General features: G+C 41.3%; 1 protein-coding gene across 4 annotated transcripts in view; it reads left to right on the plus strand.

Annotated features, from left to right (window-relative positions):
• VPS41 (VPS41 subunit of HOPS complex) overlaps positions 1–25,879 on the plus strand; it is a 496,439-nt gene that overhangs the window by 96,909 nt on the left and 373,651 nt on the right. For all 4 annotated transcript variants that reach the window (XM_070726287.1, XM_070726291.1, XM_070726289.1 and 1 more), the window contains one exon: positions 5,042–5,149. In XM_070726287.1, the coding sequence (XP_070582388.1) occupies positions 5,042–5,149 (108 nt within the window). The remainder of the gene's footprint in view (positions 1–5,041; positions 5,150–25,879) is intronic.

The raw sequence follows: 25,879 nt of genomic DNA on the forward strand, positions 1-25,879 counted from the left end.
TTACCTGGTGGACCTCCCCCGCTCTGGACAAGGGATCCCCCTTCAGGTGTCCAGATCAATTTACCATTACCACGGATGCCAGCTTAACGGGCTGGGGAGCCCATGATCAGGGCTTGATAGCCCAAGGCACATGGTCAGCAGAGGAGGCTTCCAGATCTATCAACTGGCTAGAATTGAGAGCAGTGTTGTTGGCCCTCAAACAATTCAAACCACACATCATCAATCAACACATCTTGATTATCGTGGACAATATAGCTACAAAGAGTCATATTTGCAGACAAGGGGGCACCAGGTCCAAGGACCGGAAGAGGGAAGCCTTGAAACTAGGTCTCTGGGCAGAGAGACACCTACAGTCATTAGGACCACATATCGGGAGTTCTCAATGTGCAGGCGGATTGGCTTTCCCAGTCAACTCTGGATCCAGGAGAGTGGAGCCTTCATCCGGCTCTGTTTCAGCAAACCTGCTTCAAATTCGGTCACCCGTCGTTAGACCTGTTTGCGACCGCGTCCAATGCTCAACTCCCTCAATTCTACTCCAGGTTCCCATCCCCGGGAGCGGAGGAGACAAATGCACTCAGAATCCCTTGGCCTTGAGAGCTGATTTACGCCTTCCCTCCAATTCTAATTCTCCCAGATGTGATCCACAAGATCATCCTCGAGAAGGCCCAGGTGATTCTGAGAGCCCCTCACTGGCCACGCCGGCCCTGGTTCGTGGACCTACAACGTCTATCCATCCAGGACCCCTGGCGACTCCCCATTTCGGAGGATATGTTGCAGCATGGTGCCTCTCACCATCCAGATCCGGAGTGGTTCCACCTCACCGCTTGGGTATTATCCGGCGCAACCTAGATCTGTGAGGCTACGACCCGGACACTATAGAAATAATCCTAAAAGCCAGAAGCATTTCCAACAACAGGATTTACGACCCTACCTGGTCCAAGTTTCACCAATGGTGCTCACAGGAGGGTCTATCCCCCCTGTGCATTCCCATTCACAGGATCGTAGCCTTTCTCATGAAGGGGTTCCATCAAGGCCTCTCATCCATCACAATCCGACGTCATCTGGCTGCTTTATCTTCGGTCCTAGCAGGGCCTCGCAGACAACCACTCCACTCCTTTCTGGAAGTTCAAGAATTTCTAAGAGGTATTTCGAACCTCAGGCCTTCCAAGGTTCACAGATACCCGCCCTGGGACTTACCGCGAGTTCTCCACTCCCTCACTCACGCACCATACAAACCCCTAAGATCAGCATCCTTCAGGTACCTATCTTACAAGGTAGCATTCCTGGTGGTGATAACATCTGCCAGGCGCATCTCAGAATTGGCAGCTCTTTCCATTCAGCAGGATCTATGCCAGTTCCATTCAAAGAAAGTAGTCCTGCGCCTGGACCCCATCTTTCTACCCAAGGTCAGTTCCATGTTCCACAGATCCCAGGACATTATGTTGTCTTCCTTTTGTTCCAACCAGAACCATCATCTTGCGGTCAGATGGCACACCTTAGATCTCACCAGATTGCTGAGAATCTATATCCAATGGATGAGATCCATTCGAAGGTCTGAAGCCCTATTCGTGGCCTACCATCCCAGATCCCTGGGATCCAAGGTATCCTCAACCGTAATAGGTCGTTGGATCCGAGGGACTATCTCAAAGGCCTATGAGTCAGCTTCCCTCAGCATACCTAGAAGTATCACAGCACACTGCACAAGAAGTGCAGCCACATCTGCCGCATGGGCAACTCAAGCTCCATTGGAAGAAGTCTGCAAAGCAGCCACTTGGGTCTCTCAAAACTCTTTCATAAGGCATTACAAAATTGACTCTTACACTTCAGCGGATGCTGCCTTCGGCAGAAGAGTCCTCCAATCTGTTATCTCTCACGATAGTGAACTAATCCTTCCCTAGGGACTGGGGTATGTTCCACGTGACTGCTGGACCCGCTCTCTCAGTATGGAGAATAGGCATTGATTGTTTACCTGAATGCCTCTTCTCGTACAATGAGTGGGTATAGCAGTCACTTCCCTTCCTGTTTTTTCCTTTCTAACTATGGTTATTCCTTTAACCTGTATCCTTTCCTATCATGAGAGTTGAACACTATTGAGCTACCACACTTGAGCCTAAGTCTATAGATTCGCGAATTCTGTGGAAGGGGAGGATCCAGCAGGCTTTTTAAAGACTAGGCTTGGTCCTTGACGAATTGGACAGTGAGCAATCCACGTGACTGCTGTACCCGATCATCGTACGAGAAGAGGCGTTCAGGTAAGCAATCAACGTCTATTTTATTTTGAATGGAAGTAGAAGTTAACGTCTAAAAATCATTTCGGAAGAACATTGGTGAATTTGTAAAATCTTATTTTGAATTTTATATATATATACACACAGTGATCCCCCGATTATCGCGAGGGTTCCGTTCCAAGACCCCTCGCGATAATCGATAACTCGCGATGTAGCGGCACGGAAGTAAAAACACCATCTGCGCATGCGCGTCCTGTTTTCCATGGTCACACATGCGCAGATGGTGGAGTTTGCGTGTGGGCGGCGGGGAAGACCCCTTCGGCCGCCCAACAGCTGATCTGCTCCGCAGCGCGGCAGCAGCGAGGAGCCGAAGATGGGGTTTCCCCGTTGCCCAGGCAAAGGGGAAACCCCAAGATCGCTTGCCGCTTGCCCGTTCGCCCGCCCGCCCGCCCGGCTGCTCGCTTGCAGCGCGGCAGCAGCGAGGAGCCGAAGATGGGGTTTCCCTGTTGCCCAGGCAAAGGGGAAACCCCAAGATCGCTTGCCGCTTGCCCGTTCACCCGCCCGCCCGGCTGCTTGCTTGTAGCGTGGCAGCAGCGAGGAGCCGAAGATGGGGTTTCCCCGTTGCCCAGGCAACGGGGAAACCCCATCTTCGGCTCCTCGCTGCTGCCGCGCTGCCGAGCAGATCAGCTGGTGGGCGACCGAAGGAACCTTCCCTGGGTGCCGCCCGCTGCTCGAGAGCAAGAGGGGGAGAGATAGAGAAAGAGAGAGAAGGAAAGAAAGAGATGAGAGAGGGAGGAAGAGAGTGTGAGAGAGGAAGAAGCAAGATAGAGAAAGAGAGAGAGAAAGAAAGATGAGAAAGGAAGGGAGTGACGTCATCGGGTGGAAAAATCGCGATATAGCGATTCGCAATGATCAGGATCGCGAAACTCGGAGGATCACTGTATTACTTGGATTGAAAAGTTGAAAACTTTTTTAAAAAACAAGAGATTTAAGGACGGTATGGTTGCCATCTATTGGTAGAGACTGTATTCATGAGAAAGTTTTCGAGTTGGAATTTTTTGTTTACTTAGACTCGACCTTCATGAAACGTGGATCTGGATTGATTAAACCTATTGTTGCTTCTGCAGAAAAAAAATCGCCTTGTTGGCTTTTTTGTAGGCTGTTTGTTTAAGCAGCTAGACAAAATTAGCCATTTCTTACGTAAAGGACAAGGAGATGGAGGAATTAAGAAAAATAAAAGATTTGTTGGATGATCTTCACATGGAGATTTCTGAGGACATTAAAGGTTTCCACCATGAAATGAGATTAATAATTGACATTGGAATTGGAACTGGAATAGGATTACAAATTGGAGATGGCAAAGAGGACATTGACAACTGTTATAATGGACTTGATGAATTTGGAATTGGAATAGAAAAAGTAGAAGAACATTAGGTGGGAGTAGTAGATGTACCAGAAAAGATGGACTTGAAACATATAAAGAGACAATTACTGAATGTGGAAATAAAAATAATTTTGGGATTAAGGGTGAATTAATTGGGGGATATATTACATATTTTTTGATGGTGTATGGTTACATGCTGAGGTGGAACAAGAGAAATCTGGGGGTAAAATTATAGAAACGTCTGAAAAAGGATTGAAGATATCAATGCCCATGTCTTAAATGATGAGTATATTAAGTTAAGCACTGTTAAGGGAGGACATAAGCAAGGTTATCAGATTTTGTCAATTTCAAAAGGAATGGGAATTAAAAGAGTGGGAATTTGCAAAGAGGGGATTTTTAATGGGGACTTTTTATTTTAAGAAGAGATAGGTGAGGAAGAAGAAGAAGAGTAAAATGAAAATGAAAAATAAAAATTAGCTATATAAAAAGATGGGAGAGACAGATATTAAATATAGACAAGGAAAAGGGCTTTTTGAAAGTGGTTGATTGCATTTAGAATATTTTATAATACTTACAATAGTTTTTAAATTTCAGTAGTTATTTTTTTATTCATTTAGCAGTAGTAGATTTATGAATTTTGATAAAATTTATAAGTAAATAAGTAAATGGAATATATTAAGGTGATTTAAGTAGGTTTAATTTAGACGTCTTAAGATTTATTCAATTTGGACTGGTGTGTTAAATGGGGTTTAAGGATTTGAAAATCAAAGTATTTGTTTTTATTGCTTAATTTAAATTTATCAAGAGGGATTTGATGAAATATAATAATGGCATAATAATAAGTAATGAATTTAAATGTTTGTATTTGTTTGCTTTTTAAATTGATAAAGTATATATATATAATTTTTATACTGATAAAATTAGATATAAGGGTTTTTAGTCTGTTTTGAGATTTTACTAAGAGGGAAGAAGGCACTACGGCTTTGATATTAAGATTATAAGATGTGAAAGATATTAATTTTACCAATAGTTTAAGGAATATTAATGATGGACTTAATTAGAATTTAATGGAGATTTATCTGGATGAGGAAATTAGAAACAAGGGGATAAGGTGTGTGTGATGATAACTGAAATTAAATAGATGGGATTTAAGAATGTATAATTTGATTATATAAGATGTACTAATCCAAAACTATTTTATTGTAACAAAAGAGAGGGTATATTGCTTTTTGTATTTTATGATGAGGAAGAAAACAAAAATATTCTGAAGATAATATATTTTATACATATACGCATGTGTATTTGTATGTATTTGTGTGTATATATATATATATATATATATACCCACACAAACACACCTATTTAGTAAATATATATAATTACTAAAATGAAGTAAAAAAATAAATTCTTAAGCTGTTTCTTTATATAGGAAGATATCAGCGAAGAAGAGCCCAAATTGAAGTATGAAAGGCTTTCTAATGGAGTTGGAGAAATTATTCAAAAGGATATAGCCAGTTGCATGACAATCCATGAGAAAGTAAGTTATTAATTTTGAAAAATATGCACAAATGTATTCTATCTTCCTTATATTTCTATTTGTTATTTTGAACCAAGAAATAAGACTTTGGGAGCATGTAATTAATGCTAGTACAGTGATACCTTGTGTTGTGGTTGGCTCTGGCCCAGCTCCTGCCCCAAGGAATGTGGAGGTGGATGCAGGGGAAATATCAACATGTCATAGACCTGTTTTATTGCCGACAGAGTCAGGTAGTGCAGTTTCCTCGGACAAAGAAGAAGGTGGGAGTGATTTGGAAGAGAGGGGCTTGGCACACAGCCCAGGAAGCCAATCTCCATTATCTTAGGTCGATTAGGATGCGGAAGTCTTGGACCCACGCAGGCGCAGAGTTATGCGAAGAAGAGACCAATTGAGGACATATTACAGGAGATAAGAGAGGCCATCTGTGTTTGGGTGGGGCTCTAGTAATTAGAGCTGCTGATACAAATAGCAGCGTGTTGGTTTGGCCATTGTGGAAGATTATCTGATCACAGTTCTTCAGGACCATGCTTTGCTGTTTTCCGGAATTTGTTTGTTGATTTTTCATGCCTTTGAAACCAAAGCAGAGCAAAGTGTGTGTGTCTCACTTCATTGGAAGAAGGAGGGCTGTGACGTTTGTTCACAGCTGCTAGCTAAGTACTTAAGGACTGATTAAGGGAATTGTACAGCCTACAAGGTTGTTTTGGGACGAGTGCTCTTTGCAATACAAAAAGGGTGCTTTGTTTCTTTTGAATTTTGTGATAAAGAACATTGTTTTGAATTTTCAAATGTGTGTGTGTCTGAAATTTGTACCCTTGAATTTTCGGGAGGCTCATACCAGAGAACCCGGCAGAATACCTTGTCTTATAAACTTAATTGGTTCCAGGACGAGGTTCTTAAGGTGAAAAGTTTGTAAGATGAAACAATGTTTCCCATAGGAATCAATGGAAAAGCAATTAATGCATGCAAGCCCAAAATTCACCCCTTTTGCCAGCCAAAGCACCCGTTTTTGCGCTGCTGGGATTCCCCTGAAACTCCCCTCCATGGGAAACTCCACCTCCGGACATCTGTGTTTTTGCGATGCTGCAGGGGAATCCCAGCAGGGGAATCCCAGCATTGCAAAAACGAGCGCTTCACTGGCAACGGAAGTCTGGAGGTGGGGTTTCCCAGCGAAGGGAGCATCAGTAAAATCGCAGCATCGAGGACATCCGGTGGCAGCCAAACTGTGTCAAGAGGCTGGGGACACATTTATCTAAATAAGATTGATTTGATAGTATAATATTTGATTTGCTATATTAGATCAACAATAATTGTATTAATTGAACTAGCATTTAAATATAGAATTCCTATACTGTTATATTTATTAATCAGTTGCACATATTTGGAATTTTTATATATATATATATTAGACTAATAATAATTGCATTAATTGATCAAGCATCTAGACATTATATTTCTATATTTTTACATTGATTAATAACTTGCATATATTTGGGAAATATTTCTATACTTATATAAGCTATTTTAAGGATTTTTGATATATTTTTAAATTCCTTTTAGATATAATCTGATATATTTAACATTTTTTCCTCACTTACATCTTTATTTTTCTTAAGATGAAATAATAGTATCTTTTTTGTTTTTTTCTCTTTTTTTAATATATAAACATAGAACAGTATTTGATTTATATACAATACAAATTCTTTTTATATCTTTCTCCATTTCTGTATACCTGATACTCTTCAACATTTTAATTTTGAATTATATTTTAACATTTAATTATATTTAGTATTTTTATTGTATTTACTAACATGTATACTAAGTCAAATAGTTGAGGTGGTAATAACTGATTTTCAAATATTTTAAAGTATTAAGTAAAATAGAAATAGAGTATTTTCCTTTTCAAATTTTGTAAGTTGTTAAGTTGATGCCATTTTGGAAAAAGATAAATTTTATAGGTTTTAGGAGACTCAGAAATTCCCTTAAGATGTCGACTACGTCTACCATCATAAAAACCTCCAAAAAGCAGACTTCAACTCCATCCTCTACTCCACAAGGGTCTCCTTCACCATCTCCATCTCCAGCACCACAAAGAACAATAACAAGTATGTTGGGCAAGGAGAAAGAAAAGGAAAAGGAGAAGACTTCGACACAGCCAACTCTGCAGACCATTCACGATTCTTTAGCTCTCCTTCAAGACTTCATGCAGAAGACTCAGATCTCAATTGATGCTAATAGAGAAGATGCCCGAGAAGAAGCTAAAAAGCATTATGAAGATATAAAAGCAGAAATGGGAGATCTGAAAGTTGAACTAGGAAACATGAAAGGAAGTGTACAAGCAATGGATGGGAAAATAGAAGTGATACAACAAACCCTAAAAGAAAATGAACAAAGGATGAAAATGGTGGAAGATAAAATGGAGAAAGCAGAACAGAGAATGGAGGAATTTGAAGACCATAGCAATGTAATAAACCGAGGTTTTAATGAAGCTATTACCCATATAGAACTGCAACGTGCCTCATATGGGCTAAGATTCCAAAATGTGTTAGAGGAAAAAGATGAAGATCTTGGCTCAAAAATGGCAGATAATAGGAGAAATCTTACAGATGGATCCACAAGAATTAATAAAAGAAATTAACGAAATCTACAGAGTCCAAACTAGCTTCACCAGAAAACATAACTTGTCGAGAGAGGTCCACTTTAAATTTATTAGGAAGACTATAAGAGATAATATCTTAAAATAGTCAAGAAGCGAAAACCTAAATTACAGAGGAAAAGACATCATAATATTAAAACAAGTGCCAAAAAGAGTACGGGAAAGCCAGAGAAAATTTTACTTTTGAACTAGTATTTTAATTAAAGAAAATATAACCTTCCGCTGGCTTATTCCAGAAGGCATTTCTTTATATTGGCAAGGAGCCAGAATAAAATTGGAGAGCGTGGATGAAGCTAGAGCTTTTTATGAACAAATTGGCCTGAGTAGGTCTGACCAGCCTCACAAAGAAATCAAAGAAAGAGAAGAGGACCAAGGGGCAACTTCCAAGGAGAGGGAGGAGGCCCAAGGTGCTAAGAAAAAACAACTACAAATACAACAAGAATTGGTGTTAAGTAGCAGACTTCGAGAACTCAAAGAAACAAAAAAATACTACAAATAGATATGTATTCTGATATAATTTTTTTTCTGTAAATGTAAACAGATTAAATAATCCAAGAAAACAAATATTTTCCAAACTTAAAAAACAAAGAGCGCAAATTACAATCCTGCAAGAAGTTCATATCAAAAATTCAAACAGAACTTTATTATACAACTCAAAATTAGGACTTCATGGCTTCCCTTGACCTTACGGAAACATATCTCCATATTCCAATTCTTAAAGGACACAGACAATTCCTCCTTTTTGCATTCCAGGGCAGACATTACCAATATAAGGCCATGCCCTTTGGTTTGTCCTCTGTCCCTAGAATTTTTACCAAACTCTTAGGATCCCTAGCAGCTCACATACAAGCTATCCCTATTCATATACAATGCTGCCTGGATGATATATTAATTCACAGTTCATCCAGATAGAGCACCCTTTCAGATCTCCAGATCTCCATGTCAATTTTACAAGAGCATGGTTTTTCAATTAACATAGCCAAAAGTCATCTAGTGCCTTCCACTACTCTCCAACACTTAGGAATAGTGATAGACTCAGTCCAATCTAAGACCTTCCTCTCTACTGCAAGGAGGACTAGCATTAGAGAGCTTATTTCCCAGATTAAATCTCAAAGGAAAGCTCTTTATTGCAACCCTCTCTTACCTCCTGGGAAAGATGTATCTTGTATTGGGGGCGCCTGTATGCCAGAGACCCCGAATGGCTTCTGTTACCCTTCCAGAGGTTGGGGACCAGCAACTCTTCACGCACAATATTAATATTATTATTATTATTATTATTATTATTATTATTATTATTATTATTTATTAGATTTATATGCCGCCCCTCTCCGAAGACTCGGGGCGGCTAACAACAATATAAAAAGACAATGTAAACAAATCTAATATTAAAAACAATCTAAAAAACCCCAATTTAGGAGACTTCCGGGGCGGGGCTGGGCCGGTGCGACGTGCAAACTTGGGGCTCCAGGTTTGTAGTCGAAGTTTTCGCTCATTAGCCGTGATAACGGAGATAGTCTCTCACGGTTGAGGGTGCTAAAGAAAGGGGAAGTCCTAGAGAAGGGGGGTCTCGCAAAACCCCCTGGAAATAGAGACAAATCCCCGTGAGTGGGCGGGAAAAAAAGTTGTGGTTTACCTCATCCCAAAGGCCGAAGGGCCCGCGGCAGATTACCACCAGGGAGTCGAAACTATAGGCGGTTTATTCAGTGAGAATTTAGTTAATTTCTAATAGTTAATCAGGTGTTGAGTTTACCTTTACATCAAGAGCTGTGTGTCTCCTGGAGTGCGAAATAGCGGCAATCGTTGTGTGTGGAGCATAAGTTTAAGAAAGCAAAGTAAGTCGGAGAGTGGGGAAGGAAGTGAATGGCGGAGGAACGGAAGTGAGGAAGAGTGAGAAGATACGGCCAGACCTGACTTCTGTGCGTTTTGCCGACAACTGAGAACTGAGAACTGATTCAGCAAGCCGAAGAACAGAACGGAGGAGTATTGTTTGCAGCGTAGGCTTGGAAGAAAGAGCGGCGAAACAAAGCTACACAGAAGAGGAGAAAGGCGTGGTGGAAGCAGAAAAACGAAAGAGACATTGCGGCGGAGCGGCGGAGCAGCGGAGTGGCGGAGAGGTGGTCGAACGGCAGCGTGAGACAGCGTGAGACAGAAGGAGAAAGGAGAGAGGAGCGGTGTGGACAAAGCAGAAGAAGACCTGCCGGTTGCCGATTTGCTGATTTACTTGAGATGTCATTGTGCCTCGTTTGAGGTGGGGAGAGCAATCGGGGGGTGGTAAACTGGTTGTGCAGCGAAAGAAGTTAGAAGTGACGCAGAGGGAACGAGAACCGACACCAGACGCCGAAGAACAAAGTGAGACGAAGACACGGAAAAAGGAAGGCTAACACCTTAACGCAACCCGGAAAGTGGACTTTTGTAAACTATTTTAAATTATATTAGATTACTTTAAGCTAGCTCTTTAGTTTGTAACCTTTACTCTAAACTAGTGTTTTGTTTTGTTTTTTTTTAGTTAGTAACCTTTCTTTTCCTCCTCTCCTATCATCCTTTTTCTCCCTTTTGTTGTTCCTATCCTTTAATTGCTATCAAAACCTGCATACAGTAAACTTGCCTAATTAATTATTTCATAGTACATTTTAAATAATCTATTTATCTTACATGCATCTATTTTATAGTTTAAATATATTTCAAATATTGTAGAGTATAAAGCTTCTGAACCTTATCCCCATACCATTAACTGTGATTTAACTGTGATTACTATTAACTATTTAATATTGATTATTAATTATCGGTAGACTAAACAGACTTAAGAGACCTGAGAGACTCAATGAATTGTATTGGTATTTGGTAGAATTTTATGTTTAGCATTTAATGGTTGATATTTAAGAGTTAATATTTAAAACATAGTATTTAATATTTAATATTTAATATTTAATATTTATTGAAGATTAATTAAATAAGTTTATCAAATATATTAACATAAGTATACTAAATATATTAGCACTAACAGAATTCTTAACCCTACAAAATTATTTTTAACGCTAAAAAGGGCCATACAAAGTGTTATACAAGTCTTTTACAGTCTATAATATTTGGTACTTCAGCTGAAATCTAATTAATTGTTTTTATGTAATCAACCTGTTTATAATATACGTTGTATAACGAAAAGACTTGAAAAGATAGAAGTGACTGGGAATTGTGGTCTAGTGGAAAACAGAGGAAGACTTATTTATTGATTGATCCAAAACATTTAAACAGTGTTAAGACATACTACACATAAAATCATTTATTTAGTAAATTCAATAAGAAATAGATTTATATTTAAACATTTTAGACAATTTACGATGAAATTAAAAAAAAAAAAAGAAAGCTTAGGTAGATGGTCTGAGGGCAAAAGAAGAAGTGGCTTAAATTTGTAAACCCACTTAAGAGAAAAAGAAGCAGACTAACTATCAACTAAACACTGTTAGAAAACGGCATTATTTAACAACAAACCTTGTACTATTAATTTTATAAGTAATTTCCCCCCAAACATGTCAACCACCTTTACCAAAACAGCCAAGAAAACAAACATTACAGGAAGCCCGAACACCCTCAACTTGAAACAGACTACAGAGATGGCCTTGACAGAAAAACAAAATCAATTACCGACATTACAGTCAATCCAAGCCTCTCTGGATTTGATCCAAGAATTTATGGCTAAAAGCCAAGAGACCTCCATTGCAACACAAGAAACAATGGTTAAAAACCAAGAAGAAATCAATAAAAACTTTGAGAAGATGGCTGATAAAATCGAAGGCCTAGAGGCAAAAATGGGATCAATCCAGGAAACGGTCAATAACCATGAGTTGAAAATCAGAAACATGGAAGAAAACATAATAAAAGCAGACAAAAACACCGTTCTTGTTGAGGGAAGATTAAGGGCGGAAAATAAGGAGTTGGAAGGGGCTGTGGCGGTCCTAGAGATGGAGAAAGCCTCCTATTATCTTCGTTTTCAAAACGTCCCCGAGCAAGCGGACGAAGATCTGACTTCTAAAATGGTAAAAATCTTAGCAGAAAATCTGCAGATAGACGAAGAAGAAGTAAAAAATCATATAGACGAGGTCTTCAGGATCCAGACAAACTATGCCAAAAAAAACAAAGTCCCAAGAGAGGTACATATCCGTTTCACAAAAAAAACTGCAAGGGATGCGATCTATAGAAACACAAGAAACGAGCAAATTCTGTTTAACGACAGAGAAATAACTATACTAAAGCAGGTACCCAAGAGGATCAGAGAGGGACGAAGGGAGTTTCACTTCTTGACCGCCAAACTGATGAGAAGGGGAATCTCATATAGATGGCTGATCCCAGAAGGCTTGTTGGTGACATGGAAAGGAAGAAAATATAAGATCGATTCTTTTGAAAAAGCAGACAACTTTATTATACAAAATCTAGAAGGAGAAAACACACTTGGCCCTGAAGGAGTCCCTCAGACCAGACCAGAAGAAAGCGAGCAAGGACAACAAAGTGCAGAAAGCGAGAAGGATCTTAGTTTTAGAGAAGAAAACAGAGTAACAACAAGAGCAACAGCAAAGAGGAAGTAGAAAGGAAAATACACAATATCAACCATAATAGACCATACATTTAGATAAATAACACACAACAGGGGAATCCCTCGGCGAGCAAGCAAATTTTTTCTACTCCCTCCCTCTTTCTTTTTCTCTCTCTCTCTCACTCCCCGTATCCTTTATAAATAAATATGAAATTATTAAAAATTTTCTCAGTTAATATAAACGGACTAAACTCAATTATAAAAAGAAAACAAACGATGATTAAATTGAAGAAGGAAGAAGCAGACATAATCTGCTTACAAGAAACGCACATTAGATCGCAAGATCAAAACCTACTTAAGAATAAAAAATTAGGGAAACTGTTCACGGCACTAGCAGAAACAAAGAAAAGAGGCATAGCAGTGTATGTAAAAGAGAGGCTACAACCAGAGCTAATTTTTGCTGATCCCGACGGAAGAATACTCAATTTGAAAATCAAAATTGGTCAAAGTCTTGTGGTCTTGATGGTGATATATGCCCCAAACTCAAACCAATCAGAATTTTACCAAAAAATAAAGGATCAATTAATACAACTAGAAGCGAAGAATGTCTGTATATTAGGAGATTTCAACGCGATCACTGATAAAAAAAAAGATTACAAAACATCTAAAAAAAAAATTCAGGATAGGAAAATCCTACCTAACAAATTTTTTGAACTAACAAGAGAATTTAATCTTTTGGATCTATGGAGAGAAAGACACCAGGGGAATAGTGAATACACCTTTTTTTCAAACCCACATCAATCCTGGTCAAGAATAGATATGGCCTGGGGTGACCTGAACATGGATAAATATACAGAACAAGTGGAGATTGGTCCCAATATTTGGGCAGATCACCACCCAATCACAATCATGATAAAAGAACCAAGGAAAAACTTTCAGAAGTGGTCTTTGAACCAATTATTACTTAAAGAAAAAAATTACACTGACCAGGTTAAAAAAGAACTAATTCTATTTCTAAAAGATAACTGGAATGACGATACTTCTGTACAAAATCTATGGGACACCTTAAAGGCATATCTAAGAGGAATTACTATATCATATTCTTCTAGAGTAAAGAAAATTAAAAATCAAAAGATTAAAGATTATCTAGTTAGAATTAAACAATTAGAAATGGCAATACAACAAGATCTCTCGAATGAGAAACTTACAGAGGAAAAGGATAAATTAACCCACCAAATTAATCTAATGGCTCAGGAGGAGTTAGCAGGGAAAATAAAAAGAGCTAAATTAGACTACTTCGAAAATGCAAACAAGCCGGGCAGATGGCTTGCCCACAAACTAAAAAAAGAAGAAAAGGAACGATATATTCAGTCGTTAGAAGATAATAGGGGAGAAAGACAATTCACTCTAGAAAGGAAAAAACAAATTGCTACTGATTATTATATAGAATTATATAAAAGGGAAATAAAAACCCCAGAGAAACAAAAGTTGTATATAACAAAATCGGAACCGAGAGAATTGACGGACAACGAAAGGGAAAGATTAAACAAAGAAATTACGATAACGGAATTGGAGGAAACAATTAAAAATCTAAAAAACAATAAAGCCCCAGGCCCAGATGGCATTATTTCTGAATTCTATAAGGAATTCTCCACTGAGTTAGGAGATCTCCTACTAACACTCTATAATGAAGTCCTAGAAAAAGGCCTAATGCCCAACTCATGGATGGAGGCATTCACAAGTCTGATTCCTAAAAATGAAGAAGAGAAGCATAGAATCCAAAACTATAGACCTATCTCCCTGCTAAATGTGGATTATAAAATTTTTATGTGTTTAATGGCAAACAGACTAAAAACAGTTTTAAATAATAAGATACATTCTGACCAAAACGGCTTTCTACCTGGCAGGCATATAAGGAATAACACGAGGATAATATTAGACGTATTAGAATTTTATGAAAAACACTCAGACAAACAATTAGCTCTTATTTTCCTAGATGCCCAGAAGGCTTTCGACAATCTAAATTGGGGATTTATGATAGAAGTAATAAAACATATGAAATTTGGTGCCAAATTTATAAGAATGATCGAGACAATTTACCACAAACAACACACAAGAATAGCAATAAATGGAGATTTAACCGATAGAATTCAGATTGAAAAAGGAGTTCGGCAAGGCTGCCCACTTTCCCCATTACTATATATTCTCACTACAGAAACTATGCTAAGACAAATTAGAGCCAACTCTAAAATAAGAGGATTAAAAACTAAAAGACAAGAGTTTAAATTACAGGCATACGCGGATGATCTGGCCCTGATACTAGAAAACCCACTGGAATCGGGGAAATTTACTATGAAAGAGGTGGAAGATTTCGGCGAGGTAGCAGGTTTAAAAATAAATATGCAAAAAACCAAAATTATAACCAAAAATATGACAAAGGAGCAGGAAAATGATCTGGAAGAAATTTTGAAAATTAAAATAGTCAAAACAGTTAAATACTTGGGGATTTTACTTACAAAAAAATGTAGTACCATTAAAGAAGATAACTACGAAAAATTATTAAAGACAACTGAGAAACAATTAAAAGACTGGGACAAGTTGCAAATTTCATTACTAGGTAGAATAGCGACAATCAAAATGTCAGTACTGCCGAAATTCTTGTACCTCTTTCAAACAATCCCAACAAAACTAAACAACGACTTCTTTAACAGATTGAATAAAATCACTTCTAAATTCATATGGAACAACAAAAGGCCCAGGATCAGATTAAAATGGCTACAAGATAGAACTAAACAAGGGGGTCTAGGATTACCGAACTTTAAGATCTACCACTTATCTTGTAATTTGCTATGGATAAAAGACTGGATAGAGCTTAAAGCAGAGAGAACATTAGCTCTAGAAGGCCATGACTTACTCTCTGGTTGGCACAATATGCTATGGAATCAGCACCAAAAGATTCCAACTTACTTTAAAAACCACATGATCAGAGATGTTTTAATAACAACATGGCTTAAATTAAAAAAGGACCATTATACAAAAATACCTAGATGGTATTCCAGTCTGGAAGCTCTTACTCACCCGAACACTATTGAATTAAAAAATATGATAACTTATAACCACTTATTAAATACAGAAGGAAATATAAAAACGAAAGAAGAGTTAGCAGAGCAGAATATAATCTTGAACTGGTGGCCATATAGGCTAATATTTTCAAAATGGCAAAAAGACTCTAAAGAAGAAGGAATAGCAACACACAACACTCCCCTGGATAAACTTATATTAGGAAGTGATAAACATTTTATTACAAGAATATATAGTTATTTAATAATGTATGAAATGGAAACGGAAATATCTAAAGACCCAATGACCAGCTGGGCAAAGAACTTTGGCTATAACATCCATATAGATCAATGGGAGACAATCTGGAATAAAAATTATAAAATTACGAAGTCAGTATCATTCAAAGAAAACAACATAAAAATGTTCTATAGGTGGCATATGTCGCCATCAAGACTAGCACAGATCTTTCCCAAAACCAGACCAAATTGCTGGAGGTGTTCAAATCCGTCGGGAACCTTTTTCCATATTTGGTGGAGCTGTCCAAAGATAAAAAAATTATGGTCTAAAATAAAACATTGGATATTTGAGATTACGGGCACAAACCTACCTCTCAAGCCAGAGATCTTCCTATTGGGAATAATAGGCATAAAAATAAGGAAAACAGATTATCATATAATTCAACATATTATAACAGCAAGCAGAATATCAATAGCTCAAAACTGGAAAAGGGAGGAGGTACCATCAGACAGAGAAATAATTAAAAAAATATTTGACTGCGCCGAATATGATTCCCTAACACAAAAACTGAAAGATAATAAAGAAACAGAAAATATAACCACATGGGATAAATTCTATAACTGGATTGAGGAGAGAGAGAGAGAGACAGAAACGAGAAGAAACTAGAACAAATTACAAAGAGACCAGGAATGAAGAGAAAGGAGGAGAAGAACAAGACAAAACAACTTATTTGATTGCTCGCCGATATTCTACTCTTTTATTTATTTATTCAATATGAAGGAATATACCAGAAACATAACAATTAGAATTTGAAACGCAACACCTAGAAAAGGAAATACTAGACTAATAGATCAAGCAAATTTTAAGAAATAGGATACCACTGAAAATATAACCGGAAAAATGAAATATAAATATAACTGCAGGTTGGCAGAGTGGGGGGGGGGGAAGGGGCGTCCTACGTTTTGTTGTTGTTGTTGTTTTGTTTTTGTTAGTGTTAAATATGGTTTGTTCGACCTTAATGAGAATAACAATTAGATACATATGATAAGAACACCCTGTCCTGTCCATACTGTTTGTATTGTCTTTGTATATAGTTTTGTATATATATTCAATAAACTCTATTTTTTTTTTAAAAAAACCCCAATTTAAAAAACCACTCATGCATACCATGTATAAATTCTATAAGCCTAGGGGGAAGAGAAATTTCAATTCTCCCATGCCTGACGACAGAGGTGGGTTTTAAGGAGTTTGCGAAAGGCAAGGAGGGTGGGGGCAACTCTGATATCTGGGGGGAGCTGTTTCCAGAGGGTCGGGGCCGCCACAGAGAAGGCTCTTCTCCTGGGTCCCGCCAAACGACATTGCTTAGTCGACGGGACCCGGAGAAGGCCAACTCTGTGGGACAATCTCCATTCTATCAACTGTTCTGAGTTCCCTCTCATGGTGGCTCTCCTCTGCCCTGGACAAAGGGTCCCTCTTCAGGATTCCAGACCACTATCACCACGGACGCCAGCCTATCGGGCTGGGGAGCCCACGCAACAGGCTTGTTAGCTCAGGGCATGTGGTCAGTGGAGGAAGCCTCCAGGCCAATCAGTTGGCTAGAGATATAGAGTGGTGTTCCTGGCTCTACACAAAAGGACTCCATAGAAAGATTTGACACAGAAAGACACAGAAAGACTCAGACATCAAATTAGGGACCAAAATGTCTTGATCCTGACAGACAACATGGCCACGAAGAGCTACATCTGCTGCCAAGTGGGTACCTGGTCCAAGGCCCTGATGCAGGAAGTTCTAACACTGGGCCTCTGGGTGGAAAGACATCTCCAATCCCTGATGGCCGACCACATCTCGGGAGTCCTCAACCTTCAGGCGGACTGGCTCACTCGCAAAGTCCTGGATCTGGGGGAGTGGAGGCTTCACCCAGATCTATTCGAACAGATCTGCTCCAGGTTCGGTCTCCCATCATTAGACCAGTTGCAGCCCTACCTGGACCAGGACTCACTGCTCACAGTCACTCATGCCCTCATCACCTCGAGGTTTGACGACTGTAATGCTCTCTACATGGGGCTACCTCTGAAGAGTGTTCGGAAACTTCAGATTGTGCAGAATGCAGCTGCGAGAGCAATCATGGGCTTCCCCAGCTATGCCCATGTTACACCAACACTCCGCAGTGTGCAATTGGTTGCCAATCAGTTTCTAGTCATAATTCAAAGTATTGGTTATGACCTATAAAGCCCTTCATGACATCAGATCCTGGGTTCCATCGATAAAACAATGTTGTCTGGCGGGACCTAGGGGAAGAGCCTTCTCTGTGGTGGCCCAACCCTCTGGAATCAACTCCCCCCGGAGATTAGGACTGCCCCCACCCTCCTTGCCTTTCGTAAACTCCTCAAAACCCACCTCTGTCTTCAGGCATGGGTAAATTGATTCCCCTGGGCTGTTTCTGCTTTATGTATGGTCTGTATGAGATGTATGATTGCTTTTATATGAAAGGTTTTTAATTGTTTTAAGTATTGGATTTGTACTGTTTCTTGTTGTGAGCCGCTCCGAGTCCTCGGAGACGGGCGGCATACAGATCTAATAAATAATAATAATAATAACAAACCTCTTGGGTATGATAATTAGTGTAGTTGGAAGTAAAAGTTTAATTACACAGTTATACCCATTTGAAGCAATATTTTCTTACAAAATAACCTCTTCTATTACTAGAAATGAATCAAATTTAAATGGGTAACTTATTTTACTTGTAAAATTTGTTGCTGGCTTGCTGGAAGAGACTTCTATTTATGAGCAGGAGATTAAGCTATGCTCCCCTTGAAGAAAGATCATGTTTTCATCAATTTTTCCTTTCTTCCAAAAGTCCCTTCAACCCTCCCACCTCTTCCTCCAGTGCTTCCTTTCTGCTAGAGGAGGAGCAGTGATTGGTTCAACCTGCTGTCAACCAGGCAGCTCTCCCACTGCCTCCTTTCTGCGTAGAGGAGGAGCTGTAATTGGTTCAGCCTGCTGCCAATCACGCAGCTCTCCCAGTGCCTCCTTTTTGTGTAAAGGAGGAGCTGTAATTGGTTCAGCCTGCTGCCAATCAGGCAGCTGAGGGGTATTGCCGCCTGGGCTCTAGCAAGAGCAGAAACAGCCAATAGTTTTGCTGATACTTTTATCAGAAAGATTTGGATCAGATCCTAAATATAGTGAGTTATTTACATTAATCTTAGGCTCCATTGCTAAATATTTTAAGTTTCATGAATGTTGCATAAGTTATATAATTATGTTGTATTTATAATTATTCATCTAGGTAATATCGTCTTTCCCCTAAAATAAGACAGGGCCTTATATTTTTTTGAACCCCAAAATATGTCCTTGGCCTTATTATAGGGTGGGGGAGATTATTTTGGAAAAACAGTAGGTGGTGAGTGTGGTGCTACATGTCCCATTGCCGCCGCCCTGTTCTTGATGTCAGTTGTGTGGCTGGCCCGCTACCACCACCTTATAGCACAGGACCCTGCAAATTTGTTGTGCCATTGCATGCACAGACTGCAGGACTGTCGTGAGTCTCGTCATACAACACAGCTGGGGTCCTGTTGCCATTTGTCCTTGCAATGGCACAGGCCTTGCAGAGTCCTGTTCTACAAGGCAGCAGTAGTGTCATGACGTGTTTCACAAAGACTCATTTCTGGCAGATGGGACGTGTTGGACCGCTAGACATGTGACCTACCTGATCCTTGTAGCTCTGTGGCATTCCTCGGTATTGTGTCCTGAGAAGCCCATTGTAAAAGAAACTTCTCATGAGTTCAGTCAAACTTCTTGAAATTGTGAGAGCTTTTCATTAACAATGGGCTTCCTGGACATAACACCAAGGAACATTACAGAGCTATAAGTCAGGTAGAATGAGCATCTTGTGGTGGGATGCAATTTGGGGTGGCATATCGAGCGGGGTGGGGTGGGTCACAAGATGCATGTCTTAATGGAGTTTGGCAGCTCTGTAGTTTATTTATGCTGGTTTGTTTAGGGAAATAACTTGCACAGTACATAAACTATTTTCACTGTGAGAAGTTCTTATTCTCCATATTGGGGAGCGGGTCCAGCAGTCATGGGTCTGCTTGCTGTCCTATCCAATCAGGACCGAGCCTTCGGTCTTAAAAAAGCTTGCTGGATCCGCCCCTTCACTAGAATTCGCTCGGTCCTCCTACAAGCAGGACGTGTGGTGGCTCACTCCTCTTGTAGAATTAACACCTTCTCCATCATCTCCTGAATTTTTCACCTGCAAAACAAACCTCCTTTAAGATAGGTTTTTCCAACTTGACACCCCCTACCCCCCTTCTCCTGGGGGATTTGCATTTAAAGAGCCAGCCCTCGGGGCTTGGCTCCAGCTTGCAGCCAGTCGCTGGCCGCTTCGCTCGCACTGCCGACGGTTGCTGTTTAATTTTGGAAATTGTCCGCCCCCTTGCAGTATGGTACAAGTGATCAAGTCGCTTGATTCAGTCCCCTGGACTTTAGATTTACTGTTTGGGTAAACTGCGCAACGGTCCTAGCACCTGTAATAAATTGCGCCAGCGGCCCGCCCATGTTAACCACTTGGTGCCGAAAAGTCCTCCGCAGGCCCTGAGCATGCTGTGAACATTTAAGGCTCTTGCTCGCTCAGCTGGGCGTCTCCTCTCTACATGGTAATTAACTTGAGGCCTGGCCCTTTCTCTGCACTGTTTGGAGTTGCTCCAATTTGTTCCAGGTTAGCAGATGGACCAGGGGCTTGGGCCATCTGGGTTTTTCTAGCCTTTCTCATTAATTTGGCACTACCTTCAAGCCTAGCAAAAAATTAGGCCATGGCTGCTAGAATCCCCAAGAGGAATCCTACTGGCAAAAAATCCCAACATGAACCTAGGCCTTCAGGGGATGAAATAGAACCCATCCCATAGGCCTCTACTTTTCTAGTGGTTGGAAATGCAGCTCCCAGGCCCACTAGAGCACAAAAACATAGAGAAAAGACCTTACAAAGACTACAGGATCAATCTGCTAAGCGCCTTGGAGTCCAAGCACAAGTCCATGTCAGTTCACTTGCTCCCACAGATCCCCCTGATCTGCCTTCCCCAGGTGATCAAGACTTAACTCTAGACAAACCAAACCTGTTCAGGCCCTAGCCAAATCTCTGGGATTGAGGTCCTATAGGAATAGAGATTAATCACGGAATCCCTCCAGTGCCAGGCCCAGCTCAGACCCCCAGGGTAGACCCAGATTTCTCTCAGTCTCTTCCTAACCTGCCTCCTGAATTTCAATCTATGTTTTCTGTCTTGTCTCAAACAATTGATTCCAGATTTATGGCCCTAATGCGCAATCTGTCTCCCTCTCTCTCAACCTCACAGATCCAGGCCTTGAGCTCTGTCTATCCCAGCAGGCCTCCAGCTCAGGTTTCGGATTCTTCCTCTTCACAAGAGGATAATAATGAAGAAGACCAAGAAGACAGGGAGGATCCCTTTCAGGGCCTTTCAGCCTCTTCTATATTTCCTCCTCACCTATTTAGGTCATTACTACATAAAGAAAGAGTGGCTACGGGCTTGACATCACAGGATTAGCCCGCTCCATCCACATCCGCTCCTAAAGGAGAAAACCTTCCCTTCATGGAGGCACAGGAAGATACGGATGTCATTCCAATGCCTAAATTATTTAAGGAGGCCCTCCTCAAACAATGGTCCTCTCCCACATTGGGACGCAATCCCTCTTCCTGGAAGAAATTTTTTTACAAGGTCTTACCTTCCTATGAGGAACTTCTCATGTTCCCCAAAGCGAACGAGCCCATTAAGATTCTCCACTCTGCGGCAGCCATGCCAGATGAGGCGGAGGGTGTCCTGAGACCAGAAGACAAACGTCTTGAGCAAATGCTAATCAAAAGTTTCTTGGCTGATTCCTGGGCCATCAAATTCACTGCAGCTGCATCTTTCTCCAGAGCCATGCTCTTATGGCTACAACAGATTCAACATCACATCCCTCCAGATGTCCTATGAGGTTAACAAGACCTAAACAAGATCTTTGCAATGGAGCCCCTCAAGTGCAAGACCTCTTCGTAGACCTGCTTGACCCTCTTCTCATGGAGACAGCAGACAAGAAGAAGATCCTGGGCCCTACCACAAAAAAAACAACTAAGACCCAGCAGTCCTTTTGGTGGCCTTTTCACCAACCAGACCAAGGCTTTGCCTTTCAAAGATCTCCAGGTCAGTACTCCTCCCACTTCCGAATCCAGTCAGATAGAAACTATAGGGGCAGCAGAGCAAGAAATCAGAGACCTCTAAGTCTTCCAAGAGATCCAGATGGTAAGCCCTTTAACATCTCCAACATCCCCATTGGAGGGCGCCTGGTTTGGTTTTACCCTGTCTGGTGCCATTCTTCTAAGGACCCTTGGGTCCTATCAACCATCCAGTGGAGTCTCCAGTTAGAATTCCCGTCTCCCCCCACAAAGCATTTCACTTCCTGTCCATCCCCAGGTCTTCTGAAGCCAGGCTCCTGATGGAGGAAGCGATCCTCCATCTTTTAACCATCAGAACCATCCAAATGGTCCCCTCTTTCCAGAGAGGTCTTGGCTTCTACTCCATCCTCTTTGTGGTCCCTAAGACTTCGGGACAATGGAGGGTGATTCTGGACCTGAAACGCAAATAATAATTGTATCAGGTACAGGAAATTTAAAATGCATTCCCTTTCCTCTACTCTGGCCTCCATTCATCCAGGGGATTTCATGGCCTCCCTAGACTTCACAAAGGCATATCTCCATATTCCCATCCTCAAAAGTTCATAGGCAATTTCTCAGATTTGCCTTCCAAGGGAGACACTACCAGTGTAGGGCCATGCCCTTTGGTTTGTATTCAGCTCCCAAGTTCTTTACTAAACTCCTAGGGTCCCTAGCAGCTCACATCCATTCTATCCCAGTTCATATCCAATGCTATTTGGATGACATCTTAATTCATGGTCCATCCTAGGAAAGCACTCTATCAGACCTCCACATCTCTATGTCGGTCTTGCAGGATCATGGCTTTTTAATTAACATAGCCAAAAGCCACTTAGTCCCATCTACTACTCTGCAGCATTTGGGAGCAGTCATAGACTCTGTCCAATCCAGGGTATACCTTTCTCCAGAGAGACAATCCAGCATCAGGGAGCTAACTTCTCAGGTTAAGGAGAGCATCTATTGCCACCCTATCCTCCCTCCTAGGGAGGATGGTCTCATGCATATCATGCATCACCCCCAGGACATGCTTCACACTAGAGACCTCCAATGGCTCCTATTACCCATTCACAGGCCAGGGAACAGCAACTCATCCCACATCATCTCCATTCCTTCGCCCGTCTTGTGATCTCTTTCATGGTGGCTCTCCTCCACCCTGGACAAGGGGTCCCTCTTCAGGATTCCAGACCAGCTCATCATCACCATGGACACCAGCCTGATGGACTGGGGAGCGCACGCAACAGCTATGATCATGCAGGGCACGTGGTCAGCAGAGGAGGCCAGCCGGTCGATCAACAGACTAGAATTGAGAGTGTTTTTCCTAGCCCACAATTACTTCAGACATCACATCAGGCATCAACATGTCCTAATTCTGTCAGACAACATGGTCACGAAGAGTCACATCTGTCACCAAAGGGGAACCCGCTCCAAGACACTAATGCAGGAAGTGCTGAAACTAGGCCTCTGGGCAGGGGAGTGGATGCTTCACCCAGACCTATTCCAGCAGACCTGCCTCAGGTTCGGTCCTCCATTGCTAGACCTATTTGCAACCATCAACAACACACAGCTTCCTCACTTTTACTCCAAGTTTCCCTCCGCAGCAGTGGAGGCTGTCAACGCCCAGGGAACTCCCTGGCCTCGGGATCTGCTCTATGCTTTCCCCTCCAATCCCGATCATTCCGGACCTGATCCACAAGATCATCCTCAAAGATGCCCAGGTGATCGTAGTGACTCCACATTGGCCACGCCATGCCTGGTTTGTGGATCTACAAGCTCTATCTGTTGTGGACCCGTGGCAACTCCCCGTTTCAGGGGATATGCTTCAAAAGAACTCCTCATATCATCCAGACCTGGAATAGTTCCATCTAACCGTATGGCGGTTATCCGGCATGGCCTAGAGCTTTGCGGCTACAATCCAAACACCATAGAAGCCATCCTTACATCTAAAAGAGCTTCTACCAACCGAATATATGACCATACCTGGTCCAAATTCCATGAGTGGTGCCTCCAGAACATTTCACCAATCTGCATCCCTATACACAGAATAGTTGCCTTTCTTATGAGAGGTTTTCATCAAGGCCTCTTAGTTCACACCATTCGCAGACATCTGGTCCTCACTGGGCTTCACACAGAGCCACTTCATAATTTCCCTGAAATACAAGAACCTCAGACCTCCCACCGTCCACAGATATCCCACCTGGGACTTACCTTGGGTCCTGGCATCTCTCACTCACGCTCCAGACAAACTGCCCAAATCAGCATTTCTCTGCCATTTGTCATGCAAGGTGGCATTCCTCGTACCTATTACCTCTGCCAGATGAATATCTGAATTGGCAGCCCTCTCCATCCGGCAAGATCTATGTCAATTCCATCTGGACAAGGTGGTCCTCAACAATGTGCCCTCTAATTTTTTTCCAGTGTGGGTGGCAAAGTATAGTGTCTGAGCGGCAGTCCCTTTGGGACTAGGCAGCATAGAAGCTAAATGAATGAATGAATGAATGAATGAATGAATGTGTGGGCGTGCGCTGTCATTCATGCGCGAGTTCTGACATCCATAATTCTATATTTTCAATAGTATATTTTCAAATACACAGTAATAATTCAATATCCCAAACTTCCTAAAATTAGCCTCTTACAACAGACATTGGAAATTATAAATCTTTCCCTCTAGAAATACCAAGATGTATTTGAGAACTTTAAGTTTAGTCTGTCAGTCTCAGATCAAAAACATTAATTATTATATGAATATAATTATTCATAAATGTATTTAATTATAACTCAGAAAAGTCTGACTCACCTTAGAGTTTCTCACGTCTGTCTCTCACATTGGTGATGACTATTCCATCTTGTCTTTGTCCATTCCATCGTTGTCTTTGTCCATTCCATCTTTGCCAAAATCAATCTATCTCTCCCCCTCTCTTTTCTCAAGGGGAAGAGAGATAGCCATGCACTGTCTTCCCAGTGATTTATTTAAACAACCAAGCGCTGCCAGGAAGACTTGTTCACCAGCCAATCGGAGTAATGAATAGACCCCGATTTGCCTTCTGCAAACGACTTGTGCCCAGCTAAGTAAGTCTGGGGGAAAGCTTCAAATGGGGAAAGGGGGCAGGCACGGAGGGGGTCATTTTATCTGTGGCGGAGTTTCCATGTGTGTGTGTGTGTGTTTGTATGCGTGTGAGAGAGAAGTTTCAGTAGGGCCTTGCAGGCTCCGTCAATTCCAAAGATTCCAGAGTTCTTGCAACACCACAAGAAATTCTGCCACAGACAAAAAACCCTTCCTCATCTGCGGCTTTCCCTCACAGCACAGGGGAGAGGGTGGCTGTTCCTGCAGGGGATTCTCATACACTGCCCTCACTTGCATCCCCCATCTGAAGGACTTGAGATGGCAAGCGAGTGAGGGAGGCGGTGGTGGGGCGCAGAGCCAAAGGGGCAGCAACAGGGACATTTGCTGCTCAAGTCCTGCATTTTTTGGCTCGCTGTACCCAATCAGCCTCACAGGGAGGAGTGTGTTGCAAACTGATGTACACGGAGCCCAGATGAGCTGAGCTAGTCCCGTGATATATGTGTGTGCACTTGCCTCTCGCTTGCTTATACTTGGGCTCTCCCGGTTGAGAGCCAGTCTTTCTTTTCTCCGGTGGGCATTCTTTTGGCCGAGAGAGAGAGAGAAAGAGAGAGACAAGAGAGAGAGAGAAAGAGATGGGATTGGCTGCTCCTCTGAGTTGCCTCCAGCAGCATTTTGAAATGTGTTTCTGCCTATGAGAAGATGGTGAGGCAGGAATCTCTGCTCGCCTCCTGTTCTTCACAGGCAGGAGTGCATTTCAAACTGATGTAGGCAGAGTCCAGATGAGCTGAGCTAGTCCCCTGGGGTGTGCGTGTACCTGCCCCTTTCTTGCTATTGCTCTCCCAGCCAAAAGAATTTCTGCCAGAGAAAGAACAGCTCTTGGCATGTCCCCCCTTTCCTCAGAAAGTACAGTGGTACCTCTACTTAAGAACTTAATTCGTTCCGTGGCCAGGTTCTTAAGTAGAAAAGTTTGTAAGTTGAAGCAATTTTTC

Source organism: Erythrolamprus reginae, chromosome Z (genome assembly GCF_031021105.1).
Source record: "Erythrolamprus reginae isolate rEryReg1 chromosome Z, rEryReg1.hap1, whole genome shotgun sequence".
Classification (NCBI taxonomy): domain Eukaryota; kingdom Metazoa; phylum Chordata; class Lepidosauria; order Squamata; family Dipsadidae; genus Erythrolamprus; species Erythrolamprus reginae.